General features: G+C 44.2%; 1 protein-coding gene across 4 annotated transcripts in view; it reads right to left on the bottom strand.

Moving 5' to 3' along the window:
* The window catches only part of DENND5B (DENN domain containing 5B), a 104715-nt gene that overhangs the window by 7167 nt on the left and 74085 nt on the right, over positions 1-23463 (bottom strand). For all 4 annotated transcript variants that reach the window (XM_063395637.1, XM_063395638.1, XM_063395639.1 and 1 more), the window contains 10 exons: positions 17555-17648; positions 14089-14220; positions 12992-13144; positions 12436-12514; positions 11130-11211; positions 5836-5964; positions 4984-5105; positions 3092-3237; positions 1350-1468; positions 134-321 (listed from right to left, as the gene is read on the bottom strand). In XM_063395637.1, the coding sequence (XP_063251707.1) occupies positions 134-321; positions 1350-1468; positions 3092-3237; positions 4984-5105; positions 5836-5964; positions 11130-11211; positions 12436-12514; positions 12992-13144; positions 14089-14220; positions 17555-17648 (1244 nt within the window). The remainder of the gene's footprint in view (positions 1-133; positions 322-1349; positions 1469-3091; positions 3238-4983; positions 5106-5835; positions 5965-11129; positions 11212-12435; positions 12515-12991; positions 13145-14088; positions 14221-17554; positions 17649-23463) is intronic.

Below are 23463 nucleotides of genomic sequence, written 5' to 3'. Positions count from 1 at the left end.
CAGCTTGCAGCTGCTGCTCTGCACCAAGCCTTGCTTCAGGATGAACCCTCCTGTTCACAGAAGCTTTTTTTCTGCCCAGCAGTTGGCAGCTGACCCTTTCTCCACGACCCTGGGGAGGAAGGCAAGGACTTACTGGTGTTCCTCCCTGTGAGGGAAGTGATGCTCAGCCGGCGAGTCACAGTGGGAGATTTCTGCTGGGGCGGGGTGCGGCACTGCTTCCCCAGCTCCTCATCAGACGTGGAGGACACCAGCTCCCCGATGAGGATGCGCTCCAGACTGCCATCATCAACGCCTTTTCCCAGCCACCGCCCACAGGGGAACCTGCACAGCGCCCAGGAGGAGCACGGGTCAGCCACACACAGAGCACAGCCTGATCTCAGAGCTGGGGGACAGCTGGCACCCAATGGACACTGCTAACAGGCAGGGAATACTCTGCTGCCAGAAAATTCTCACAGAGCAGAGTTCTGCAGGAGCAGCCCCTGCACCACACTGACCATCCTTGGGAAATATGCAAAGCTTGGATCACACGCCTTTTTTATGGTCCATGTGTTGTTTTCTGATGAGTTATTCTGCACTTGCATCCACAACTGATAAGAGCATTGTGATGATTAACAACCAAATCCCCACAGAATTCCCACCCAGCTGAGGCTGTGACATCTCCTCATACTCAGACCTGACCTCACATTTTACTGCCGTACCTTTGGACCCCATACACAGCCCTAATGAAATCCATGCATTTCTCCAGTCATTTTATCCCATGTCCTACTACTTTCCCCTATACACTGTGGCCAACTTGGAGATCTGAAGTTCACCTCTCTGAATTGCAGTTTTCCAAGTTCACATTTCTTAAAAAATTGAGTCTGCTTAGCCACATTTTGTAAAACCAATGATGAATTAGGAGACCATTTTGACACAGAGATATGTGCTCAATATAAGATTAAGAAATCATCACAACCTTTTATTTTCTTAATATTTCCTCCAGAGAGTAATTTCAGCTTTTGGGGTTTAAAGAGTTAATTTGTTCTCAATTTTACCACACTACTTTAAATCAAGAGATCTAATTACTGGACACAAACATATGAATCACTTCAAAAGTATCTATACTGTCTGTCCTGTCTCAGAAAGATGCAAAGAAAATCCTACACTCAAATCTCATTTCCTATTTATCAGATTATCTGACTTCAACTAGGCCTTCTGAAATGAGAGAACCAGGGGTGGGGGAGACCAACCCAAGCCTATCAGGGACCCAAATCAGCCCCAATCTGAGTCAAGGAGAAGGTGACTGCTGTCTTGCTTTCTCTAAATTCAACAAGAATTTCAGACAAGGAAAATTACAACTTGTTGCTTACTTGTACGTGTGTCCTGTTATTTCATTCCTGACCATGACACAATCAACCAGCCACTTGGCCAGTAGCCCTGAGTTGTCATGACCAATCTGAACCGTCGTCAGCTTCCCCAAGTTCTGGCACTGAAATGAGTAACAGTTTTTGCTTTATTTGAAAAAGAACAGACAACACACACCCCCACCACCTGCACGCATATGGTCTCAAACATAGGCTTTTATTCAGTTTTCTAGCTTTCTTTGATTTATAGAACAAGTATTTTCAATCAAACATGTAGAGCATTTTCAAAAGCAAAATAATTATTTTAAGACAGAAGAAAAGAAAAAGAAGTGTTTAAAGCTTGTGGAGAGATTACATTCTTTGTTGGGAGCACTCACTCTGAATATTTCTGAGAAGTATTAATTACACATTTCTGAGTAAGGTGATAAAAAGGTGTGCTTTTGCAGAAGAAAGAGATCTTCAATACAAACAGCTTTTCAAAAATCCATTTGGAGCATACTGACCTTCAGCTGACTCACTCCACACTATGCAGCAGATCCTTTATTATTTTCAAAGATTGATTTGCTTATTGTTGGGCCAAACAAAAAATCACTAACATCAGCATCACAAAGACACAGAAGGAAAACAAGGCATTGTGAATTCCAGTGCAAGATGTAATTGTAGGTGGGGCTGGCAACAACATCTGTTAACGTCACCTAAACACTTCCCTTGAAAGACCTTGGTTTTCACTGCTCCTGATGCTGCCAAACAAGCAGCTTGGGCTGACATTTTCTCTAAGTCGGTGGCTACCCAAGCCGGTATTTTAGGAAAGTTTCAGCCGAAGGAATAATCCAGAACAGCATCAATGCTATCCTTAGAAATATCTAAATATGTCATTTTGCCAGTTAGAAGCCTGGAGATCTTTTCTACAAAATAGTAATACCTGAATGAGATGTGGGCATTTATATCAAAAATATCCTCTCTTTGTCAAAATTGACCTATATTTGGCAAGAGGCTTTTTTTGCTATTGTTGTTGAAGATCAGTCTGCATATGCTCAGTGGATGCAACCTCAATTTCAGCAGCAGATTTTCCTACAGAATCACTCCTTAATGGATATGGTACAGCCCACAGCTAGGGGAGCTTGATGGGGCTTTCCCTGCAATTCCTGCTACCAGCTGCTTTGGCATGGCACCAAGCCAACATGTAATTTCTGGGTGGGAAAGCAGAGGGAAAGCAAAGAGAAAACCTCAGCAAGCCTAAGGGAGAGAGCCCAGTGGGGATGGCAGCTCCTGGTGTGCCACGGACAGCACGTGAGGCTGGGATGTTGAAGAACAATGCCAGACAATGGGCTGAGAAGAAATTTGGGACTAGTCAGAGGTCAGCAGGGACCTGGGTGGTGGTTAGTGGAAAAACAGAGTGAAAAAAGAGAAAATCAACTTGGAAGGGAGATGTGGAGTTGGAAATGAGCACTGAAAGGGAAAATTAGGCAAGGAGGTGTGGAAGGGAACGAGACGTGGAAATAGCCAGGCAAGGTGAGGAGTTCTGGGCTGGACTGGGACAGCAGCAAGACCTGTGGCTAAAAGAGGAGTGTGCTCACAGAAAATCATATCACATGAGAGGGGCAGGCTATTTTCCTGTACATATTTGAACCTACAGTGATGACGAAAATCAGGAATATGAAATGCCGTGCTCTTAAAAACCTCTTAACAAATTAATATTTATTTGGAAGCACGTTTCAAATTGAAAGGAAAACGTGAAGAGCACTCACCTCAAACGTCATTTCTAGGTGGTTTTTAGGAATCTGCATGACACCACTATCTCCCAGCTCTCCTGACACACATATCCACGGGTTTGATGTGGTTATTGCATTGCTGAGTTTTTTGATGGGAATTATCACTGACCTGTAAGGGATCACTGAGAACAGGCAGAGGAGGAAGTACGTTAGCCTCTATCTTTTTTTCCCTTACAGTAAACGCAGTTTCTGGGGCAAACCACGCCTTTCCCTTGAAGGCAAGCCCCCGTTGCCCGTCTGAGAAGCGAGGCAGGAGGCCCCGGCGCTGGGCGAAGGGCGGCGGGGCCGCACGGTGGAGCTGCAGCCCCGCGGCACAGCCGGCACAGCGCGGGGCCGGGGGAGCCCGCCCGCGGGAGGAGGGAGCAAGGCAGGGCACCGGGAAAGGAGTGTCACAGCCACCCACAGCCTGCTTCGGAAGGGACCCTCGGCAGCCACCTGCTCCAAGCCCCCGCAGTGAGCAGGGCCGTCTTCAACCAGACCAGAGTGCTCACAGCCCCGTCCAACCTGACCTTGAACGCTCCCGGGGATGGGGCATCCAGGGATGGGGCATCCAGGGATGGGGCATCCACAACTTCTCTGGGCAGCCTGTGCCGGGGTCTCACTACCCAAATTGTAAAAAACTTCTTCCTTATATCTAACCTAAACTGACCCTCTTTTAGTTTAAAACCATCACTCCTTGTTCTACTGCAACAGGTAAAGGATAAAATGTTTGCTCCCATCTTTGGTGTAGGCCCCCTTCAAGCACTGAAAGGCTGCAGCAGGAAATGCTGGCACGGCTGCAAACACCACAGCCAGACTCTCAGGTCTGCTGTGTCTCTGTGGACATCCCCCTCTTTTATTCTTATTCCTGTTCTTATTCTCTTACTCTTCAGCTTTTAAATCTGTACCACTCATACATGCTTAAGACAAGGACTGCCACCCACCCCAGTTTGGATTTGACTCTGACACTGCAGCTCCAGCACTGCAAGACTCACTCTCCCCTTATGTTTCACAAGCTGTCTTTTTGACTGGGGAAGCTAAGCCAGCCCCTTTTACTTTTGTGTGCCAGCCAATCATACTGCACTCAAAAAAACCCCCCTCAAATCCCAAGCACTTCTCCTACAGGAGAAAGCTGTTAAGCTGGATGCCCCACAGAAATAAGGTAATCAAGGATGAATAAATCTTTGCTGCACTAGTTCTGGGGGGATTTATTGCTTTAAGAGGAGAAAAAGCAGAATGAGTGCCCATTTTGACAGTCATGTAAAACTTGCTTCACTTCACTCTGAACAGACAGGAAAATTAAAAATAATGGCTGCTCAGGTGAATCCAAATAATTAGGTCATCTAATGGGATCTTGCTTTTTCTCCATTGTCCAGTTCTGGAAAGACAAAGATTAATTTCCAGGTATCAATCCAACCTCTCCTCTCTTCTTTACAAGAGAGAGTGAGAAAGGGAATCTTTCTAGCATTTAAGTAGAGACAAAAAGAGGCTTAAAATGCACAGAGGAGCACAAAGTATTTCATCCTCCAATCCTCCATCTCCTCCTCAGTCTGGGGAGAGCAGACTGCTAGGATGTACCCTTAATGAAGGCCAGAAAGAGGCATTAGGAGGTAGAGGACTTGTCTGGGAGGGAAGCTGAAAGAAACTATACAGAGAGCAGCACTCTCTGCTGATTACTCTCCTTTGTGCAAGGCTCTTCTCCAGAGCACTCCCACTTGGCTCTCCAGTTGGTTTCCCAGAGCAACACCCAGCACTCAGGAGCCCCACAGAAACAACCAAGGCTTCCAGACAGGGGCTCAGCCACTCAAGCACCAGCAACATCATCTCTTACAAACCGTGACAGCAACTAATTTTTAGTCAGGGAGAAAAAAATTGATTCTCCAACTCACTGATTGTAGTGAAGACGCTTGTGAAGCAGAAGTAATCCACAGCATTGAGTGAGAGCAGGTGATACAGAAACTGCTCCCGTTCTTCCTCACAGCGCAGGAAAGCGTAACGCTTGTAAAGTTTCCTGGGAGAAACAAGCACATGGTGTTTTTGTTGTTGCTGTTGAAAAAGCACCATGTATCTTAAAAGGTGTTTGAACCTCAAAACACCAAATGAAGAGTGGCTCTTAATGGGAGGTATGACACCCCCATAACAGAAGCTGCTAGAAACCCACAGAGGGCATGTAAATTTATGTGCTTTACAAAGAGCACTCCTGGCTCCACGCTCCCACAGCAAGGCGACTGAGTTAATCTCAGTTTGGGGTTTGCTGCAAAGCACAGCTAAAAGCTAACACTACTCACAGCAGCAGATCTGAACCCACACAGAGCAACCTCATTTCTTCCCCACACCTTCCCACCGTGGAATGGTCTCATCTAATAACCTCATCTTCCTTCGGCTCCCTACTGCGACACAAAACTCTCCAGAATGCACCAAGCAGCACTTGGGGTCCTCCCACCACTCTGGCAGCTCAAGGATCTGTAGGGCTGCAGTGTGCCTTGGATCAGTGCATGGATCTGGCCAAGAACTAATGCCTCCTTCCTGATATCTGTGATGTGCTTTCCATGCAGATGAGCAGACTTTAGCCCTGCTGGGTGGGCAGTACAACCTCCCCAGCTCCCCCCTGCCCTTCAATCACTTCTAGCTGGAAATCACAGTACCCAAACAGGGTGCCTGGCTGTACCCCAAGCAGCAGCACCTTGAGACACCACTTTCACAACGTGAAAGTGAAGGTTTGAAGAAAAAAGCTGGCTTACTTTGCAAGTGCCTGGTTGGAAAGCAGCTGCTTCAGATGCTGAGACAAAAGCTTCTTCTCCAGAGAAAGTCTTATCCAGGCACGGGCTCGCCCCACATCAGTCTTTATCTCACTCATGTTCTGAACGTGCCTGAAATGTGTGGGGAAGAAAATAAATAGATGAATCATAAAAATTCTGCATGCTTCAAATGGTAACATCCCGTGTGATGATGCAGGAGGTGAACTGGAAAATGTCTTCTGACACAATTTCTGGAGAGATCCCCAGCAGGTCTCCCCAGAACCCTGTGCTGTGGCAATGAGGTCCCAGGCTGGCACAAGGACAAGTGGCAGCTTTTCCCAGGCATGGATGCCCATAGGAGCTGCTCTGTGGTTGCCTGGGCAGGGTGAGGAGTGGTAAACCTGTTTACCCATGGTAAATGTTCTCATGGACACTGCTAACACTTAAAAAGAGCAGACACCTTGTGAGACCCAGCTGTATCTCAGCTGACACCTCAAGCTGCTGACTCAAATGGGTGTGTCTGGGAGGGCAGGGGACAAACACGTGTCCTGAGAGTTTCTCCAGACCACAGTGGCTCTGAAGGTTTGTTAGAGGTTGTTTGCCTTGAGGGCAGCAGCAATGGCACATCTGAGAAAAGGATGACTGCTGAGGCAAAACCAGCAACAGGAAGCTGCAAGCAGGATCACATTTCTAGGGATGTAAGAGGCCTCCCTGTAAGTGATAATTTGAACAGCCCTCCATATGTTTCATCTGTAGAAAAGCAGAACTATTCCATAGGGACTTTCTTCTTAGCAGTTATGCTTTTCTTTTTTCTTTTCAAACTTCCCACATTTCAGTTTGGAGAACTCTAGTTTTAGAGCACACGGAGCTTTAGAAGAGGAAGAGAAGTGTCATGGCAGGATAAAGTTGCTTCCAAAAACTCCCCACTTGGTTAAATAAAAAAGAAGAAAAATGAGTAACAGTTTTCAGTAGGGGAAAAGGCTGCAATTTCTTAATTTTTGTACAGTCTGCATGTTAAGTGCACAGGCAATTCAGGCCTCCAAATCTTCACGGCAGGCTCCAAGTACCATCAGCTGAAGCCTGAACTAACCCCAGCTGCAATTTACTGTCCAACCCCTGCAACTTCCTTGACAGCCCTCCACGCATTGCTGAGTGTTGGGGAATGTGGCAATATTTACTCCAAAGGAAATCCAACCATGTCGTGCTGTGACTGATGCTTTTTACAATGACTGCTATAGTCTCTCTGTCTGTGCCTTCCCCCATCTGTTACACCCAAGTGTGTGCTTTGTGCTTGTCTTAGGCTGCAATGCAAGATGTAACCAAAAGTATGCATCCTATTACCATCTGTTAAAGCCAGGTGGGGCAGTGTTCTTTATCTCTTCCAGGACCCATCCTCCCTCCTGGGGGACATTGTCTGTCATTATATCTCAGTGCATCACTGAAAATTAGCATCCCACTGGGAGATGCTCCACCCAGGGGGAGGAGCCAAGAATTCCTACCTGGATAGAATCTGAGATGTGGAACACCACAGTCAGCCTTTTTCCACTGGATTCCCCGAGGAAGACCAGACCCTTCTACATCACCAGTGGACCTTCAGAGGAAAACTACACCCTTCTACAGGATCACTGCTTCAACAGAACCACATCTCTCACTCCAGGAGGACTGCAGCCACCATTTAATCAGACTGCTACCAACACCCTGACAGACAGGGTGACAGGTTGTATCCTGACTCTGTCAGTATTTTTGTACTACAGCATTCTATTTTTAATTTTCCAATTAAGTTGTACTTATTTTTAATTTTTTTTTATTTATACATACTAGTAAAAGAACTGTTATTCCTATTCTCATATCTTTGCCCGAGAGGCCCTTAATTTCAAAATTATAATAATTTGAGGGAAGGGGTTTACATTTTCCATTCCAAGAGATGCTCCTGCCTTCCTTAAGAGACACCTGTCTTTCAAACCAAGATGGTGTAACATTTAGTCCCTGCATTATTTGAGGAAATTACTCTCTTGTTTATAGACCCTCTAATGGAGCAGGCCCATGACCTTTAGGGCAAATTTGCAAACAACTTGGAGCTGTCCAGAAATACCAGCTGTCCCTGCACAAATGAAGAGGATACAGAGCCCAGCAGCACTGCTTTGTTCCAGGCTGTCCTGCAAGGCTCGCTCCTGGCATGGGAAAACCCTTCCTAACTCCGAGCATGGCAGCCAGCATTGGACCTTCCAGCAGAGATGGACACGTGACCCGTAGTCCTTGAGAAACAGGATGCATGCTACACTCAACTACATCATGTTGAGACACTCTCCTCAGACATTTCAAGCCTTCTGAGATGGGAAGATCAAAGCACAGACTATCATCTCCCTCCCCTTCCCCCTGAGTGCTCAGCTTGAATTACATCTACTATGAAACACTGAGCAGAATATGTTATTTCACTGTGAGAAGATTCAAGTACAGATGGACTCAACCTTATTCAGTGCACGCTCTGTGCCTCTTCATTACCTGTGTCTGGTTCAGACTAGATTAGCATTAATTGTGCATTTGGGAAAAGTAAGTATCTGCAAGCATGCAGCTTGCCAGAGATATTAAAAAAGATTCAGTAATCAGTCTTGGTGTCAGCAAAAGCAGAAATGTAACAGAACAGAGGATGCAGGAACCCAAATTTATTTCACTGTCAGTTGTGAGAGTCAGAACAGCTCTATTTTTATCGGTGACCTAAGTGCAAGCACCGCATGCTTACCACTGCACAGCAAATTCTTCTTGTCAGAGCACTGAGCAGCCATTTCAATGCAACTCCCCTGGTTTGGACTTGCTTTTAATCCCATTAGGAATAAAGAAAAATCTATTTGCCCTGTCAAATGTAAGCCTGGGGTACGGTGAGACAAACCCTCTGCAAACAGCTGTGCTGACAGCAGAGGTTACAGCTGCTCAGCACTGCCATGCCCTGGGGATGCTGTGCACACTCTCATGCCAGCACAGCCAGGAAGGAGCCTACAGCTCTTCCCAGGTAGGCAGCAGGTCTTTGCTCAGCCTTCTCTTTGAACACAGCAGGTTAAGCATCACTGCTGCAGACCCAGTGGCCAGCTCACATCCTCCAGTGCAAGCTCCCTGCAGGAGGGAGGCAGGACACAGGCAGGAGAGCAAGTGCTGATAGCAAGGAAGAGCCTGCCCAAAGGGGCAGGATCACAAACTTGAATCCAGCTGGACCGAAGGTTTTGGGGAGGCCGTGATGTTGATTGGTTTGGTTGGATGATCAGCAATGCCTGAAGGGTGAGGCCATGCTGGAACCAGCCTGTAGCTGGAAGAGGGGTTGGAGAGATGAGGCAGACCCGTGCCAGGGGAAAGGCTGGAGGGAATAGCCCCGGGCTGACTTGTGCCATTGAGATTCCATGCACAGAACAAAAATAAACACCCTGAGCATCTTCCTGACCACATCTGTGATGCCTGGCTTTTAGGGGGGGCAGAGGACACACCACAGTACCTGTAGCACATGGCAGTTCAGAGCATGGCTGTGACTCAGCCCTGCTTTTAAGTTGTTTATATAACCTTGCATGAGCCATCAGAAACAAGCCCTGCTTAAGGCAATGCTTAATCCCCCAGCCATTAGTTCAGTCAGCACCACCAGCCCTGCAATTTAACAATTACCCATCCTTCAACTTCAGCCTGGGTCTGTGGGTGCAAACAAATATTAGGCAGCATTCCTTCCAAGCAGGAGAAAGTATGCCTTGAGATTACAGATGATAAATCCAGCTCACCATCTGCCCAGCATTTTCTGTGACCAGACATGTTTGTGGACAATCACAAATACCCAAAATATTACGAAAGGTAATGTTCTGCTTCTGTACTTTTCCTCTGAGAGCAGTAAGAAAGACTTTTGTGATTCAAACAAGAGAGATCCATGCTGGGCTTTCGTTACCCCAGTGGAAGCTGGTGGAAGGCAGAAGCCATGCACGAAGCAGTGAGCACACACAGCCTCCTCTGTCAGCAAACCCCTCCCAGCACAGGAGTTTCCGCTCCAGATCCTCCTTCATCCTTCCCTCAGACTGACCCTCCACACGCCTGTCAGTCTCCCAGGACTGAATTAAGGAGAGAGCTGCCACATCCCATGAGAGGGATGCTAAAATGGCAGACACATGTTCAAAATGACCTCTTGGCACTACACCCCTGATTACACTGTATGTATTCTCTCTCCCCCTTTTACATGTTGTTTTAGCCATGCATGGCATGTCATACTCTCTGAAATCAGAACAAAAGATTCAAACTACAAAGCGTCAAATTAAAAGGTTGCACCCACTGTGGGTGGGGAGTACAGTGATTTTTTTTTCCCAGAAAAATCTGACTTCTCTATCAACACACACAGTAGAAAACACATCACTGTAATCAGGGTTTTGTGAACTAACTACAATAAATCTTATTCTTACCCTAAGGTTCTTCTGCCATATTTCTAGGTGTAAGAAGGATGTGTTATTGCAAGAAACTATACTCATGTTGTCTCACACATTAAATTACCAGCAATTGCTCTCAGCTCTTTACAGATGAGCATTATTGCATTACTCCTCCTCTCTTTTCATGGCATGTTTATCCCACTGAAATACTTAGCCCTGGCCAGACAGGTGTCAAAACAGTGGCCTGACCTGGCAGTGGTTTCATCAAGGAGATGCTCTGAAGAACTTCTGGCTGCTGCTGTTACACCAGCCTCCATCTCTTCTGACTCTCTAATCCTTCTGGTTCCAAACAAACACTGCTTGAAAAGGTCTCCAGAGCCAGGCTGTGGTCCACTGGAGAGAACCTGCCTTAACTTCACATCCCAGCTTTAAACTCACCCAAATTCTAGGTCTGAGTGACCTTCTAATTAGTATCTGCCATGAAATGCTACTTGAGAAGAAAGAATATTGCTCAGGCATTGTGAGCAGGTTTTTATGTCCCTTTGTTTTGCCTATCCACTGAACTTGCTGGGTCAGTAATTAAAAAATGAATGAAAAGCAACAAACTGAAAATACCAAGGAGTTTGAGATATCTGCTGTTATTTGTAGAAGTTGGCTTTATTACTGGGAGAACTCCCCTAGGAAAACAGAAATTGCAGTAACGTATGGTTTCCAGTTTCTGTTCACTAAAACAGATCAAGTGAACACACAAAGAAGTTTTTCAAAACAAAAAGGTAACACGTAGATTTGAATGTGGGCTGCAGAGAAGGTTTAGTTCTCCTTTGCCTTTGTAGACCCAAAGCCAGTGAGGATCTTCCCCTTATGCTACAAAATTAAACCCACAATTATTACTTTAGGAACCAGACTGCATACCTCATATCTTGTATCAGAGAAACCCTCAATGTAGGCAGAGTAATTCCTGTATCAGACTTTCGTCTTTCTGTTCCACCACCAACTACAGTAGAGAAAATACACATAGTTAATACAACACTACGTAATAATCTGCAATGCATTTGTTCTACTTACAGCTGAAAACAATCTTAAGTGGCTGGTAACTGCACTGTTGCTGTGTATTGTCACTAACTCTATCCTGGAAATGTAGAAGTAGACAAAATGGAAATTCTGAACATATTACCTATTCCTTCCTTAATCAGCACTGAACTTGGGAGATCTAGCTTCTTTTTTCTGTATGTGAAATACCTTAACTTAAATCTGTACAGCAATGATTTTTATTAGTAAGAAGTTTCCATTGAAAGCTCACAACTGAGAACAACTCAAATAAAATTAAGCTACAGTAACATATTCAATGCAAAGAATGCCATGCATTTCTGTGCTCTGCACTGATCAAACCACTTTGTGGTGACATATTTTGCTCTCAGGAATTTGTGCCTGCCAGCCAGATTGTTTAGAGCATTACTCATTGAAGCTTATTAAAAAGTCCTTTCATGGGAGAGACTACTTTGTCCATAAATGCCTCTTTGAGGACTGATCATACAAGTTCCCATCTGCAGGATCTGAATTGTCCAGTCCTTGCAAAATGATTTACTTGTATAAGTTCAGAGACTTTTACTACAATACCCCAGCCACAGGGCAGGGACATCTCAAAGTTGTCAGAAAGCCTCTCTTAAAACACAGAAGTGATTCAGTGGTTGTAAGGGGCCAAGCAAAAGCATAAATCAAGCACCTAGACTGATGGACAGAGATTAATGACACAATTTCTGAACTGTACCACCCACCAGTATAAAGATTTACTGAACATGGAGCTATTCATATTGGGATTTGAGAGACAGATTATGCTCACTGAAAGAAAAATGTCAGCTGTCTTATTCCCAGCTCCACACTTTCAGCTCCTTCAGAAATTATCTCTTGTGGAGACACTGCTTCTCACACCTCACTCAATGCTCATTAAAAGGGAACGAAGGTAGTGCACACACATCAAGTGATTTTCCAGACAAGGATGGAAACTATGTTCCTTTGCTTCCAATGATTTCAATCCATTTTGTCCAGACAACAAGACATCTCCACAATGATTATGAGGAGTCTCAAAATGTAAATGTGGTATTAGCAAGCAAATACACTGAAAATCCTGCAGGGGTTTCATGTGGTTGCATTGTTCCTCCCATGGCCAAGTTAATTTGCTATGATGGACTCCTCATGGAGTCACCTGCCAAGTACTCACCTGGAGACTCTGCACTGTGCTCTTGCTTCTCTTCTCTCTCCTGGTACTGAAGCAAATGGGACCACAGTGCAGATTTCCCCTGAAAATGGAATAGGTAGCACATCACTTTAAATAAACCAGGCAAAAAAATAACCAATAATGGGCAATAAACATGGCAGAATAATGGAATGACATTTGAATGGGTAACACGTTCAGTAATGAAAACCAATCCTTCTCTCTTGGGCCATGAAACCTCAGGAAGAGAGGACCATCCCAGTGATCCAGCAGTCATATCACCCACCTGGTTTCTTTGTCCTCCTTCTTGGTTTTCTTTGTGAAGATTGAAAGGGAATAAACCAAACATGTACTTGACAACATCACCGCAATCTCCAGAGGGGAAAACTCCAAAACAATCCCCCCCGCCAAAAAAAAAAAACCCCGAATACCTAAAACTCCTCAAACCTTTGCAAAATATGAACCAGGGACACTGATCCCAAAGACACCTCCCGCCTTATCTTGGAGTTACACCATTGAGTAGCAGCTTAGAAGGCAGAGATGACATTCAGTGTTTACCAACCTGCTTAACCTGCAGACCATGGCTCCAGATTCTTTCTAGCAGATCACAGAGACTGGCAATCAGTGTATTTTCCTCCAGACCTGTTATATTGGCTTCTCCATGTCCCAGCTCAACTGCTTCATGGCCCATCTTCTCTACCAACATGCGTTTAGTCTATTAAAAAAAAATCCCAAGAGTTTCTAAGCATGTGATCCAACAAGGGACAGAATTTACAGATGAGTTTACTTACACAGGCTTAATCTAGAGACCATTGCTAATAGAGAGAAACTTCAAATCTATTTGCAGAGATTGTGTATTAACAAAAATAATGATATTAAAAAAAGCTTGATTCTTCAAATCAGAGAATACTCAGATTTGGAAGGGACCCAGAAATATCAAGTCCAGCTCCTGTGACTGCACAGGACACCCCAAGAGTCATACCATGTGTCCAAACATTTCTGGAACTCTGGCAGACTTGGTGCTGCGAGCACTTCCCTGGGGAGCCTGTTCCAGCTGTCCCATTTCTATACCATTTATCTATTGTCCTGTTTCTATACTGGTGATTTATTACCAAGCAGAGCACAGAATACATGTTCAGTCTTAGTTAGCTTCTGTTTTAATTCTTTTTACAGCCAATAAAGTTTAACACTCAGGTAAAGCAGTATACTACCAACAGACACAAAGAAGCTGTATGTCCATGGCTATAAAAAGCTTCTTTCATATCAGGAATTGTTATAGTTCATTTGCTCTGCAGAAACAACATGCACAAGCCACGGGTGCTGAGTTCTTCCCTTCTGACCAAGGGTCTCCAGGCTGTTCTGTTTAGGCTACATGTCAATATGAACAATTAAAGGAAATCCTCTAGAAGATGTCTGGTCACGCAGATTCTCCTTCCTGTCCTTTCTACTTCTTCCATCAACTTCAACTGCATAAACAGAAGAGCAACAACACGTTCCTTTCTCTGCCAGCTGTTGAAAAACACTACAGGGATATCCATCCTGCAAAACCCAGGTATTCCAAGAGAACAATGCCATTCCAGCTGTGAGCCAGGAGAACATCTGCAGGTGCTATATGAGCTCAGTGTAATCCAGGGGAGAGCACACACAGGGATGTCCTACCTTCATTCGACATTCCTTCAGCAACCCTTCCACAAATTTCCAGTTGGTCTGTGCAATCACAGCTGGAGACAGGTCTGACAGTTTGGGCTGCCTTAAATTTTTGCCTAAACTCCTTGCCTCCTGCATGTATTTCTATAAATAAAGAGAATAATTTTAGATATTACAGGTCAGAGTGACTCTCCTCATTCTAGGTAAGCAAGCTGGTGAAAACAAATGAGCTCGTGTTAATCTTGATTTGTCTGATGTTTAGATGTCAGGCTGGAGAAGTGGAATGATCCCTTTTGACAACAGAAAAAGCAAGATATTTTCCTGAGTGGTACAGAATCAGTCAGTATGAGCCAGTGAACTGTGCTGTTAGTCACTAGCATGAAGTTAGGCACAAGTGTATGAAGTGTAATACCTTCATTCAGCAATGAAGTCAAAACACCAAGAAGAGTTCTTTCCACTGTTATTTCTCACTTAAAAAAATTAAGAATGGCCTGATTTGTGACCAGACTATACATGAATAGGAAAAAAAATCCTTAAAAATAAATTGTAAGAAGCAGAAATACACCTAGCGAATGAGGAGAAAGATTTCATCCACTCCTTTTCATCTAGATAGTTTCTGCAGGAAAAATGAGACTTGATCTTATCCTCAATTAACCTCTTGATTACAAGTGAAGCTTGCTTTAAGCAGAATGGATACTTGGGATCATTCATGTTCTTACTATGGTAACTGTTAAGTATGGACAAAAATCAGCATACTCTTTAAATAAAGATCCAAGCTATAGCTGAAGACTTTTAAACTTCCCTGCTCCACTGCCTTGTCATCAAGGGTAGGGTATTTTTTGCTTTGGTGTGGTTTTTGGGGTTTTTTTTGTTAAGTCAAAATCCACAAACCAATCAGGAAGTGACCTCTGACCCCACCATCAGTGAGAGAGTGACATTCTGAGCAAGGCTGAGAACTCGGCCACAACTATCAAAATGTTGTTCAAGCATTATCCACAACTTTTTCTTAAAAAGAGCAAGATAATAGAATGTTGCCAAATAAAAGTCTTGATAACAGCTCTCAAAGCCTGGTGTGGGAATGCTCTGTCTCCACAGTGGGTTTTTGTCCAGTTAATGATGCCGCTCTGGAGGATGGTATGTGACAATGACCAGTCTTTCCTGGAAGGAGCAGATCACATCCCTCCAGGGAATTCTTGCTGCTGCTTACTGGGTTTTCTGGGTAACTGAGAGGTCACTATGCCTGCTGCCTCCTTGGAGCTGTCTGCCTGGGTAGAAAATTTGTTTCATAGTATCACAGAATGGTATGGGTTGGAAGGGACCTTAAAGATCACACAGTTCCAAACTTTCTGCTGCGGGCATGGACCCCTTCCAGTAGATCAGGAAAAGCAAAAACAAAATCTTAACACACTGAAGTTAATTGAAATAGCTGGACCCCCCTCTTATTGTTTTGTTTTGTGTGCGTGTGTGTGGGGGTTGTTGTTGTTGTTTTTTGTTTTTTAATGGGAGTACAGTTTTTCTGATGAAATTGGATTTTCTCAACACAGAAACCTGGACAAGAAGCACTTAGCATCACCCTAACAGGTCAGACAAGAATGTAGGGTTCTGCCATGAAAAAGCTGTGTTCCACTGAAGTACTCAGGTAACTACAGTACAGTAAGGATTTTGAAATAGTTCAAAAACTACAGGTGGGAATAAAAGAAAAAAGTTACAGATGATGAAAGTATGTTGTTCAGCAAGCAACCTCACAAGTGACTTCCACTTCAGTGCAAAAATTAACAGCAAAACCAGTGAAAAAGTAATACAGGGAATATACAACTAGAAAAACTAATATTTCTTTTTAAATGTAAAGGGATAAAAAGTGTGGTTATAGTCCGAAGAGTACAAAACATAGCTAACCTTACTTTATTAATTGTATATCTTATTATTATATTTTTTTTTTAAACCAAAACTCTAAGGTTCCAAGAAGAATAAGGATGGGTTGAGGGAATGAGTTGATTGCCCTTTGCCTGTTCATCAGCAACCATGCACCACCACCCTCTTGCACACTGGGATGCAATGATCCAGCAGGCAGAAAGCAATGCTTTTGGGATTTGACACCCTAAACTGAACTGCTGGGTGAGCAACATGGGGGAAAAAAAAACCCCAAAGAGAAAAAAAATTCTTGTCTTTTAGCCTTGGAGTCACTGAGTTTTCCAGGGAAGCTCCTTTCCAGTTACTTTTCTGATTATAACCACACTTCCAAGTACTACAGGGACGTGCTCATACTCTACAAGAAAGGGGCAGGTTTGAGATGCAGCAAAGACAGAGGCTCCTCATGCTAACAACATCTCAAAAGCAGCTTTCAACAAGAAAAACTAAAACATACCAGGCAGCATTCAGAGAAGGATTTTTTAGGAGGCCGTGCAGGAGGGGGTGGTCCCTGATCCCACTCCCAGAAGGCCATTGAGTTCTGACGAAGCAAAAGCTCCTCCGATGGCTAAGAGGAGGCAGATGCACAATGGCAGAACAGCCAGAAAGAAAGAGGAGACAAAGCAAAAGAAGCATGCATATGATCCACAGCCAAAAAAAGAAGAAAGTAAATATATGACAAAGTACTGAAAAGGCTCTGCTGCGACATACACGCACGGGGCACTGTCCAAAAACACCTGCAAAGCCATGTTAGCAAAAATAGCAACAAACACGTACAAGTGCTGTTTTGCTGTGTTTCCATGAAACATTGTTCAGAGCTACGGTCGAAGAGTCCTCTCATCCACTCAGGTTCTTTTGGAGGGCAAACTCCAACACTGACCGACATTATTCAGTGAGTTTTACCACAAAACAGCATGAGTGTTATATTTTTGCTAGTGACATACAATAGAAGCATATGGACATCAATGGAAAAATGTGGCAGAAATTATTTAATGACGGATGGGGAACTGAAAAGATGGGAAAGGAACACATGTACGTGACTGACATTTACAAGATGCATGGGAGTTTCCAAGCTTTAGGCATAAAAAGGCCCCAAAGTCTTAACTGTTCAAATAAGCATACTCATGTCATAAATCTATGTAAGAGAAAGGAAAAAGGTCCCTTTAAAAAAAAAGGAGGAATCCTGCCTCATTTGCTTCTACAGGGCTGACATTTACTCAAGGACTTCACTTTTCCAGAGACTTCCACCCTGGCTAGAGTATGGCAGCTGCACTGCCAGAGCTCTGCTGTCTGCGTGCAGTAACATGGCCAGGGTCTAAACCAGCAAATAAGCCACTTTCCTGATGACAATGGGGCTGTCTTGTTCCAAAACAATAAAAGCACTTCATTTGTGTTGTGTGCTTTGAAGCTGCTCCGCATCTATGACAAGCGGAGCAGCATCTGAATGGCTACAGAGACCCAACCACGCCATACAGCAGCCACAAAGCTGCCCTAAGAAACGGGCACATCATTGTCCAAACCTGCACCTCCTGGGTCACAGCTTGTGCTGCCCTCAGGTGAGGCCACCCACCTCCCTCACGTCGTTGTCCAGGCCGATGTGCTCCGAGTGCTGCCGCAGGCGGTCCTTCCTCCGCTGCGTGGTGCTGCCGCGGCTGGCCCAGCGGCTGGGAAAACAGAGACAACACACTGTGAGCAGAGAGGAGCAGCAGGGACAGCCTGCATCAGGAGCTGAGGAACATCCAGTGGGCCTGCACGGAAAGAAGGGAAAGCCCAAGCTGGGACCTTGCAGTAAATGTGGGTGTGAGCTGGTGCCTGACCTCCCCATGGGAAATCACCCGCAAGGTGACAGGCCAGCACTCACCCAGGGGACAAAAATCCTCATGGAAACGTGCTCAGCTGCCTGCCAGGGTCTCCAGTGAGAGCTCCTGGTGCCTGAAATGCAGGTCATGCCACAGCATTGATACCATCACTCGGTAAGTCATTGAACGTAGCTACCCAACACCATGGCTGCATTTGATGAGGTTTGACAAGAGCAAAAAACAAAATACAATGATTTATTTTGAGTAGCAACTTCTACGATTTTGCTCTTTTGTGAGAAGTTCTCCTTTGTCCATTTTCTGTGGTACTTCCAGGAATTTTTCAAGACAAACTTTTCATTGCAATTTTAACAACTGTTACTGGGTGCACCTCTGTCTAAAGGCTATAAATAATACTGATGTTCCTGGGATTATTCATGTTGCTATTTTCACCTTATCTTTTTTTTTGCATTTGGTTTCTAAGTACCACAGAAAGCCTTGTTTTTCTCCACCTGTTCATGTACATCCTGTTAAATTTTTCCTCTCTCTACACAAATGGTATTGGTGAGGACAGCAGTCTCCAGATCCCAAACCCAAGTATTTCTGTGTGAACCCCAAACAGAAGCACATACAAATAAAATTTGGGATCTAACTGTTCAGGCAAGAAGTTTCAGCTAGTGACACAGGCAGATGAATGTCTAGGGAGGAAACTCTCGCACAGAGCTGGTCTTGGGCTCTGACATGCTAGGCAAAACACTGGGGATTTACAGGGAGGGGAATCTGGTCCTAGAGTAGTGCAGGAATGTGGGCCCTGGTGACCAAAAGAAGGCCTCTGTTTTCAGAGAGAAAAATTATGCAAACATAGCTATCTTCATCAGTTCCTTCAGAGAGTCAACCAAAATCTGAATTTTGGCTCACCACACAGATACAAAGGGAAAAAAAGCCACAGGAATTGTTGTTTTAAAAGCCAAACTGAGGTACCATCACACCTCACAAATAACTTCAAGAAAACAAATACAAAGGAAGAAATCTAGGTCTGCATGTAATTACTGTTCATCACCTCAGTATCCCCATACGCCAACACATTTATTTTTAAAGCAGATTTTTTTTGGTGGCCTCAAGTCTCTGCTTGCAAAACAAAACAGCCCAATAGGTGTCTGCACAGCAAATGCTGATACCCTCTCAGAGGAACACATCACTGACATAAGTGTCTTTGCACGTCCACAGAAGCCTTAAAAATGTACAGCCCTTGAGTTTAATACATCACCATTTTAATTTTCTTTTCAGAAGCAACAGTCAAAGCCTCGTTAGATGACTAAGAGGGGGAAAATAAACACCTCCATTTTAATAATCTCAACAGAAATGTCACAGGAAAATACTCTGTTGAACAGAGGAGAGCAGATATAATGTGACCTTAGCCACTTGGTTCTGGAGGCCTTCCATTTATTGTAAGGCAGGACCGTGTTTATGTTCCACACATCAGAATGCCAATAACACACTGGAAATTTAAGTTACACATCAAATATTACCCCATATCATAGTTTTTCTGCTCCAATTTATATGGTTATTTTCTGAATTCTAGACAGAGCTTGGATCTATCTCCACCTGCATTTATGCATTTACTGGAAGATGAAAGAATTGCTTTAAGTGTCCTTTGAGGGAAAACATCTCACCAAAGGTGAAAGCAGAACGAAAGCCACAGAATAATTACAAAATAATGCACCATCATTAAAGCATTTTCAGCTCATTCCAGAGCTGTACTTCATCTGGGAGACAGCACCGACCATTTTCCAGATTATTAATCAGAACTATTTGAATGTTTTAATCATACAAAAGTGAAGATTATCAGATGTTTATGGAAAAAAAAAAGGACTGCTGCTCATTAGCAGGAGCAATTACACACAGTGAGCTTCACGTTCCCTCTTTTCCAAACTCTAAGTTAAGGAAGAGGAGCTGTTGAGTCGCTGGGTGAGGTCTGTGCATTCAGATGCTGCTCTGAATCTCTCTGGGAGGTTTTGTGAAGATCTAACAGCAGATAAACAGGATTAAGCAGCTAAATCTTTTAAAGGCTTTTCTTTTCTGGGCCACATAGAATCTTCCCAAAACAATGCTTCAGTATTACAATAACCATTCCCTCTCCTCAACAGTGACTGTATTTTAAACTGCTCTTCCTCTCCCCGCGATCACTTGAAGTGATTTTAAGGGGGATAAAAGCCCCAGTGGTCACACCACCTCCCCATGGCTGCTGCAATCCTGTGTGGGTACCTCTGCTGGCCCTGTCATCAGCTGCTGCTCTATTCACACCTCAGCCCAGGTGCTGCCAAAGCAGCAGGGAAAGCTGTTCTCCCTCCAGCAACCCTTTGCTTGTTGTCAGCCCTTACACTTGGGCTTTTCAGATAACCCCTGCTGCCTGTGTCCCTCCCCTCCTTGTCCTGAGGAGGTGAAGTCCTCCTGCTGCTCAGCCTGGACTCCCTGACCCCAAAAATACCTTTTCCCCTTTAGTTTTTTGCTGGCAGGGCCATGAGCATGGGCTACTGGCATGTTTCATCTATTCCTCACAGTGGAGGCACTGCTACAAGCACCACGTCTCTGGGGACAGCGCTGGCACAGCTCGGGCGTGGTGCTGCAGGGAGCCCAGGGACAAGCTGCCCCCATGGAGAAGGGAGGAAAGGCTCATTTCAGTGTGTCTGTCTCTATCTAACTCCCATGTCCACAGATGAATGCTCCTCACCTCCAGGGACTGCAGAAAAGCAGTGATATTTCCGAGGAGGAACCAGGGAAGACTGTGCTCAGTTCAACATATGGAAATGAAGTAAGGCACCTCCAACCAAAACCTTGGTAACATAAAGGCAGTCAAGTCAGTATTGTTTAATATCCAACTAGACCCAACAAGCGTAGGAATAGGTCTGCAGAGGTTGGAGGGAATGTAATGGTGACATCCCACGTAAGTATCATCTTTTACGTTTCTATAACAAGAGAGGTAAGGTAGTCAGTAGCAAAGCTGCACTGTCAGAAACAATCTAGCAAAACAGCCCCTCACACCAGGGACTGGCCATGCTGTACTGCAAACATGTGTACACAGCTCTTTCTTCCCCCACCTTCTCCCCACCCTCCTTTTTAAAGCTCCCTGGACAAATGAAGAAGGTATGTCTTCCCAAATCAGACATTGGTGTAGCAGGCAAGATTTATACTGCAAAACATGAACATGCTGCTAGAGAACTTCCTCCTCAGATGGATTTAACCACTACTGCCATCACCATGAAAATCACTGTTGTAATTTACAAGCCCCTTACAGTGATAATGGAGAGAAGGAAGGAGACAAATGCACTTGTTTACAGGACAGAACCTAAATCTCCTCATATACACAATCCTGTGAGGCAGGCTGCTATTTAGGTCTGCAAACCATGACAATACCTATTCTACCTAGGTATGTCCATCAAAGGAGTTATCTGAGTTTCTGTATTCACAGATTAGCACACAGCTGTACTACAGCCTCCACCAAGCCCCCCTAAAGCTTGCCCACATTAAACACACACAGACTTCATGTGCAAACTCCTTGAGCTCAGATGTAGTTTGTGTGGGACTACACAGAGATTCCAGGTCAGACACATGTCAGACCAAACAAGAAAAGGGATGTTGAAACAGCTCCACCTGATCATGGATGGGCTGACAGGGGAGGGGATCCACCGTGTGAATCTGCTCCATGGTAAGGAGAATAAAGGCTTAGATGGAGACTCAGGCACCTTTTCCATCTCTGCCGTAGGGTGGAATAGGAAAGCTCTGAAACTGCTCATTGGGTGGAGAAAGATTAGTAAAATGCCTTAAAGAGAGTGGCCTTGCACTGACAGGCTCTTTCATCAGTTTATATGAAAAGAAGGATATTAAAGGGTGGCACACAACTGTCATCCTCTGCAAGGAAGAGCTGTAGTGAATTGCCAGCATCACCTCCTGAGCCCTGAGGAAACACTGTCCTATGAGGTATTTAATTTGCAAGTCCCTTGTGACAGTAGTAACTGCTCAAATGGAACAGCGGATGCAAGGATTCAATGCCCATTTTCCCCTGTCAGCTTTAATTCTGCACAGCTATGTTAAAATGATATATTAACTCAAAGAAGTTAATGGCACTTTTCCTGCCTTGCACCAGTTGAGCAGAGTATCAGCAGCTCAAGAGAGTCACCCATCAGGTTCCAAGTCACCACAGCACATATTTCCTATCTCAGAAACCATCTTTAAGTACAGATTGTCAGTCACACTTTATTCTTGAAAATGAATGTATTTGACTGCAAGTGGTTCATATTTTCATTGCACCCATCAGTGGTTTGTTATACTATGTTTCCTGATGTATAGTAACTGCTTATTTCAGATTTTCTTATGTAAAAGGTGAGCTTTTACTACTCAAAAAAATTAAATAACCTCAGGCCTGTGTATGGATGGCTCATTGCTGACTCATTTCATGCTCACCTATATGTGCTGCATAGATGCCACTCTATATGACTTGCAATTGTTTTGTTTGATTAAAAAAGAAGATATCTTCATTTAACACAGCCTTGAAACAGTACCCAACAGACAGGGGGGCACAGTAAATGGCCATATAATATGAAGCACTCATTAAAAGAGAAAGACCATTTGGCATACAAAAAATAATTTAATTAAAACCAGAACAAATTCTGTCCTCACACAGAGATACATCAACCCCTTTGCATTATCTATACATCATATTTCCTTTAAAAATCATTACCTGATGTTAAATGCTAGCAACAAGCAAACAAGAGTCCTGTTTAAAAATAAGGAGAACCATTGTCCATGGCAGATAAACCTTGCGCAGTTCCCAACTTGAAGGAGGGGGTGAAGATGAAGGCCATAGGACAGTGCCCACACAAGTCATGTCATAAAATGGAGCACAAAAATGAACCAATTCCATACACTCCGAGTGCATGGGTTTTGTAAATAAATACTGACACAATAGTCAGATCAGCAAAACACAGCTCGGGAACAAACGCCTGGAGAAAGCAAACAAATAACTTCTGAATTCTGCTTCATGGGCAAGAGCAACATCACTCAGCAAAACCCTGAGGTTAGAGGCCAAGAACAGCGGGATCTGTGCTTGAAGACTGGGACTGTGCCCTCCTTTGGGGACTGGGCAGGAAAGGTAGGACACAGAGGACACACAAAAGCACAGGACTCACAGGAAGCTCGGATGCAAGTGAGAGGGTTCAGGTGATACAAAAGGCCAGGGTAGGAAAGAGGAAACGGGCTGGTCAGGAAGGTAAGCAAGGAGAAAAGCAGGGCTCCAGTGGAGAAATAGAGGGGAAAGCACGCCTAAACAGAGAGGAAGGCAAAAAAAGGATAATTAAAGCTATTCTGTAAATGTGTAACAAAGCAAACCCTTCATTTGAAAACCAAAAAAAAAAAAAAAAAAGAAAAATCTGTTCAGTTGTTCTCTGAAGGCATTCAATACAAATTGCCAGAATGCAAATATATTCCCATGCTTGGGAATCACTGTTTTCCTCTGCAATATTTAATCTCATTTATCAAGCTTCTTAGTACAAATTAAGTTACAAGGTAATCAATTAGATTGAAAACACAGCTTGTTTCATTGTTTTAATTTTGCACTATAAGCATATTCCCCCTAATTTAACAATTAGCTAATCAAAAACCATGAAGTGTTTACGAAGCTTGGCTT

Source organism: Prinia subflava, chromosome 4, assembly GCF_021018805.1.
Source record: "Prinia subflava isolate CZ2003 ecotype Zambia chromosome 4, Cam_Psub_1.2, whole genome shotgun sequence".
NCBI lineage: Eukaryota > Metazoa > Chordata > Aves > Passeriformes > Cisticolidae > Prinia > Prinia subflava.
This window is presented reverse-complemented; position numbering and strand designations above follow the sequence as displayed.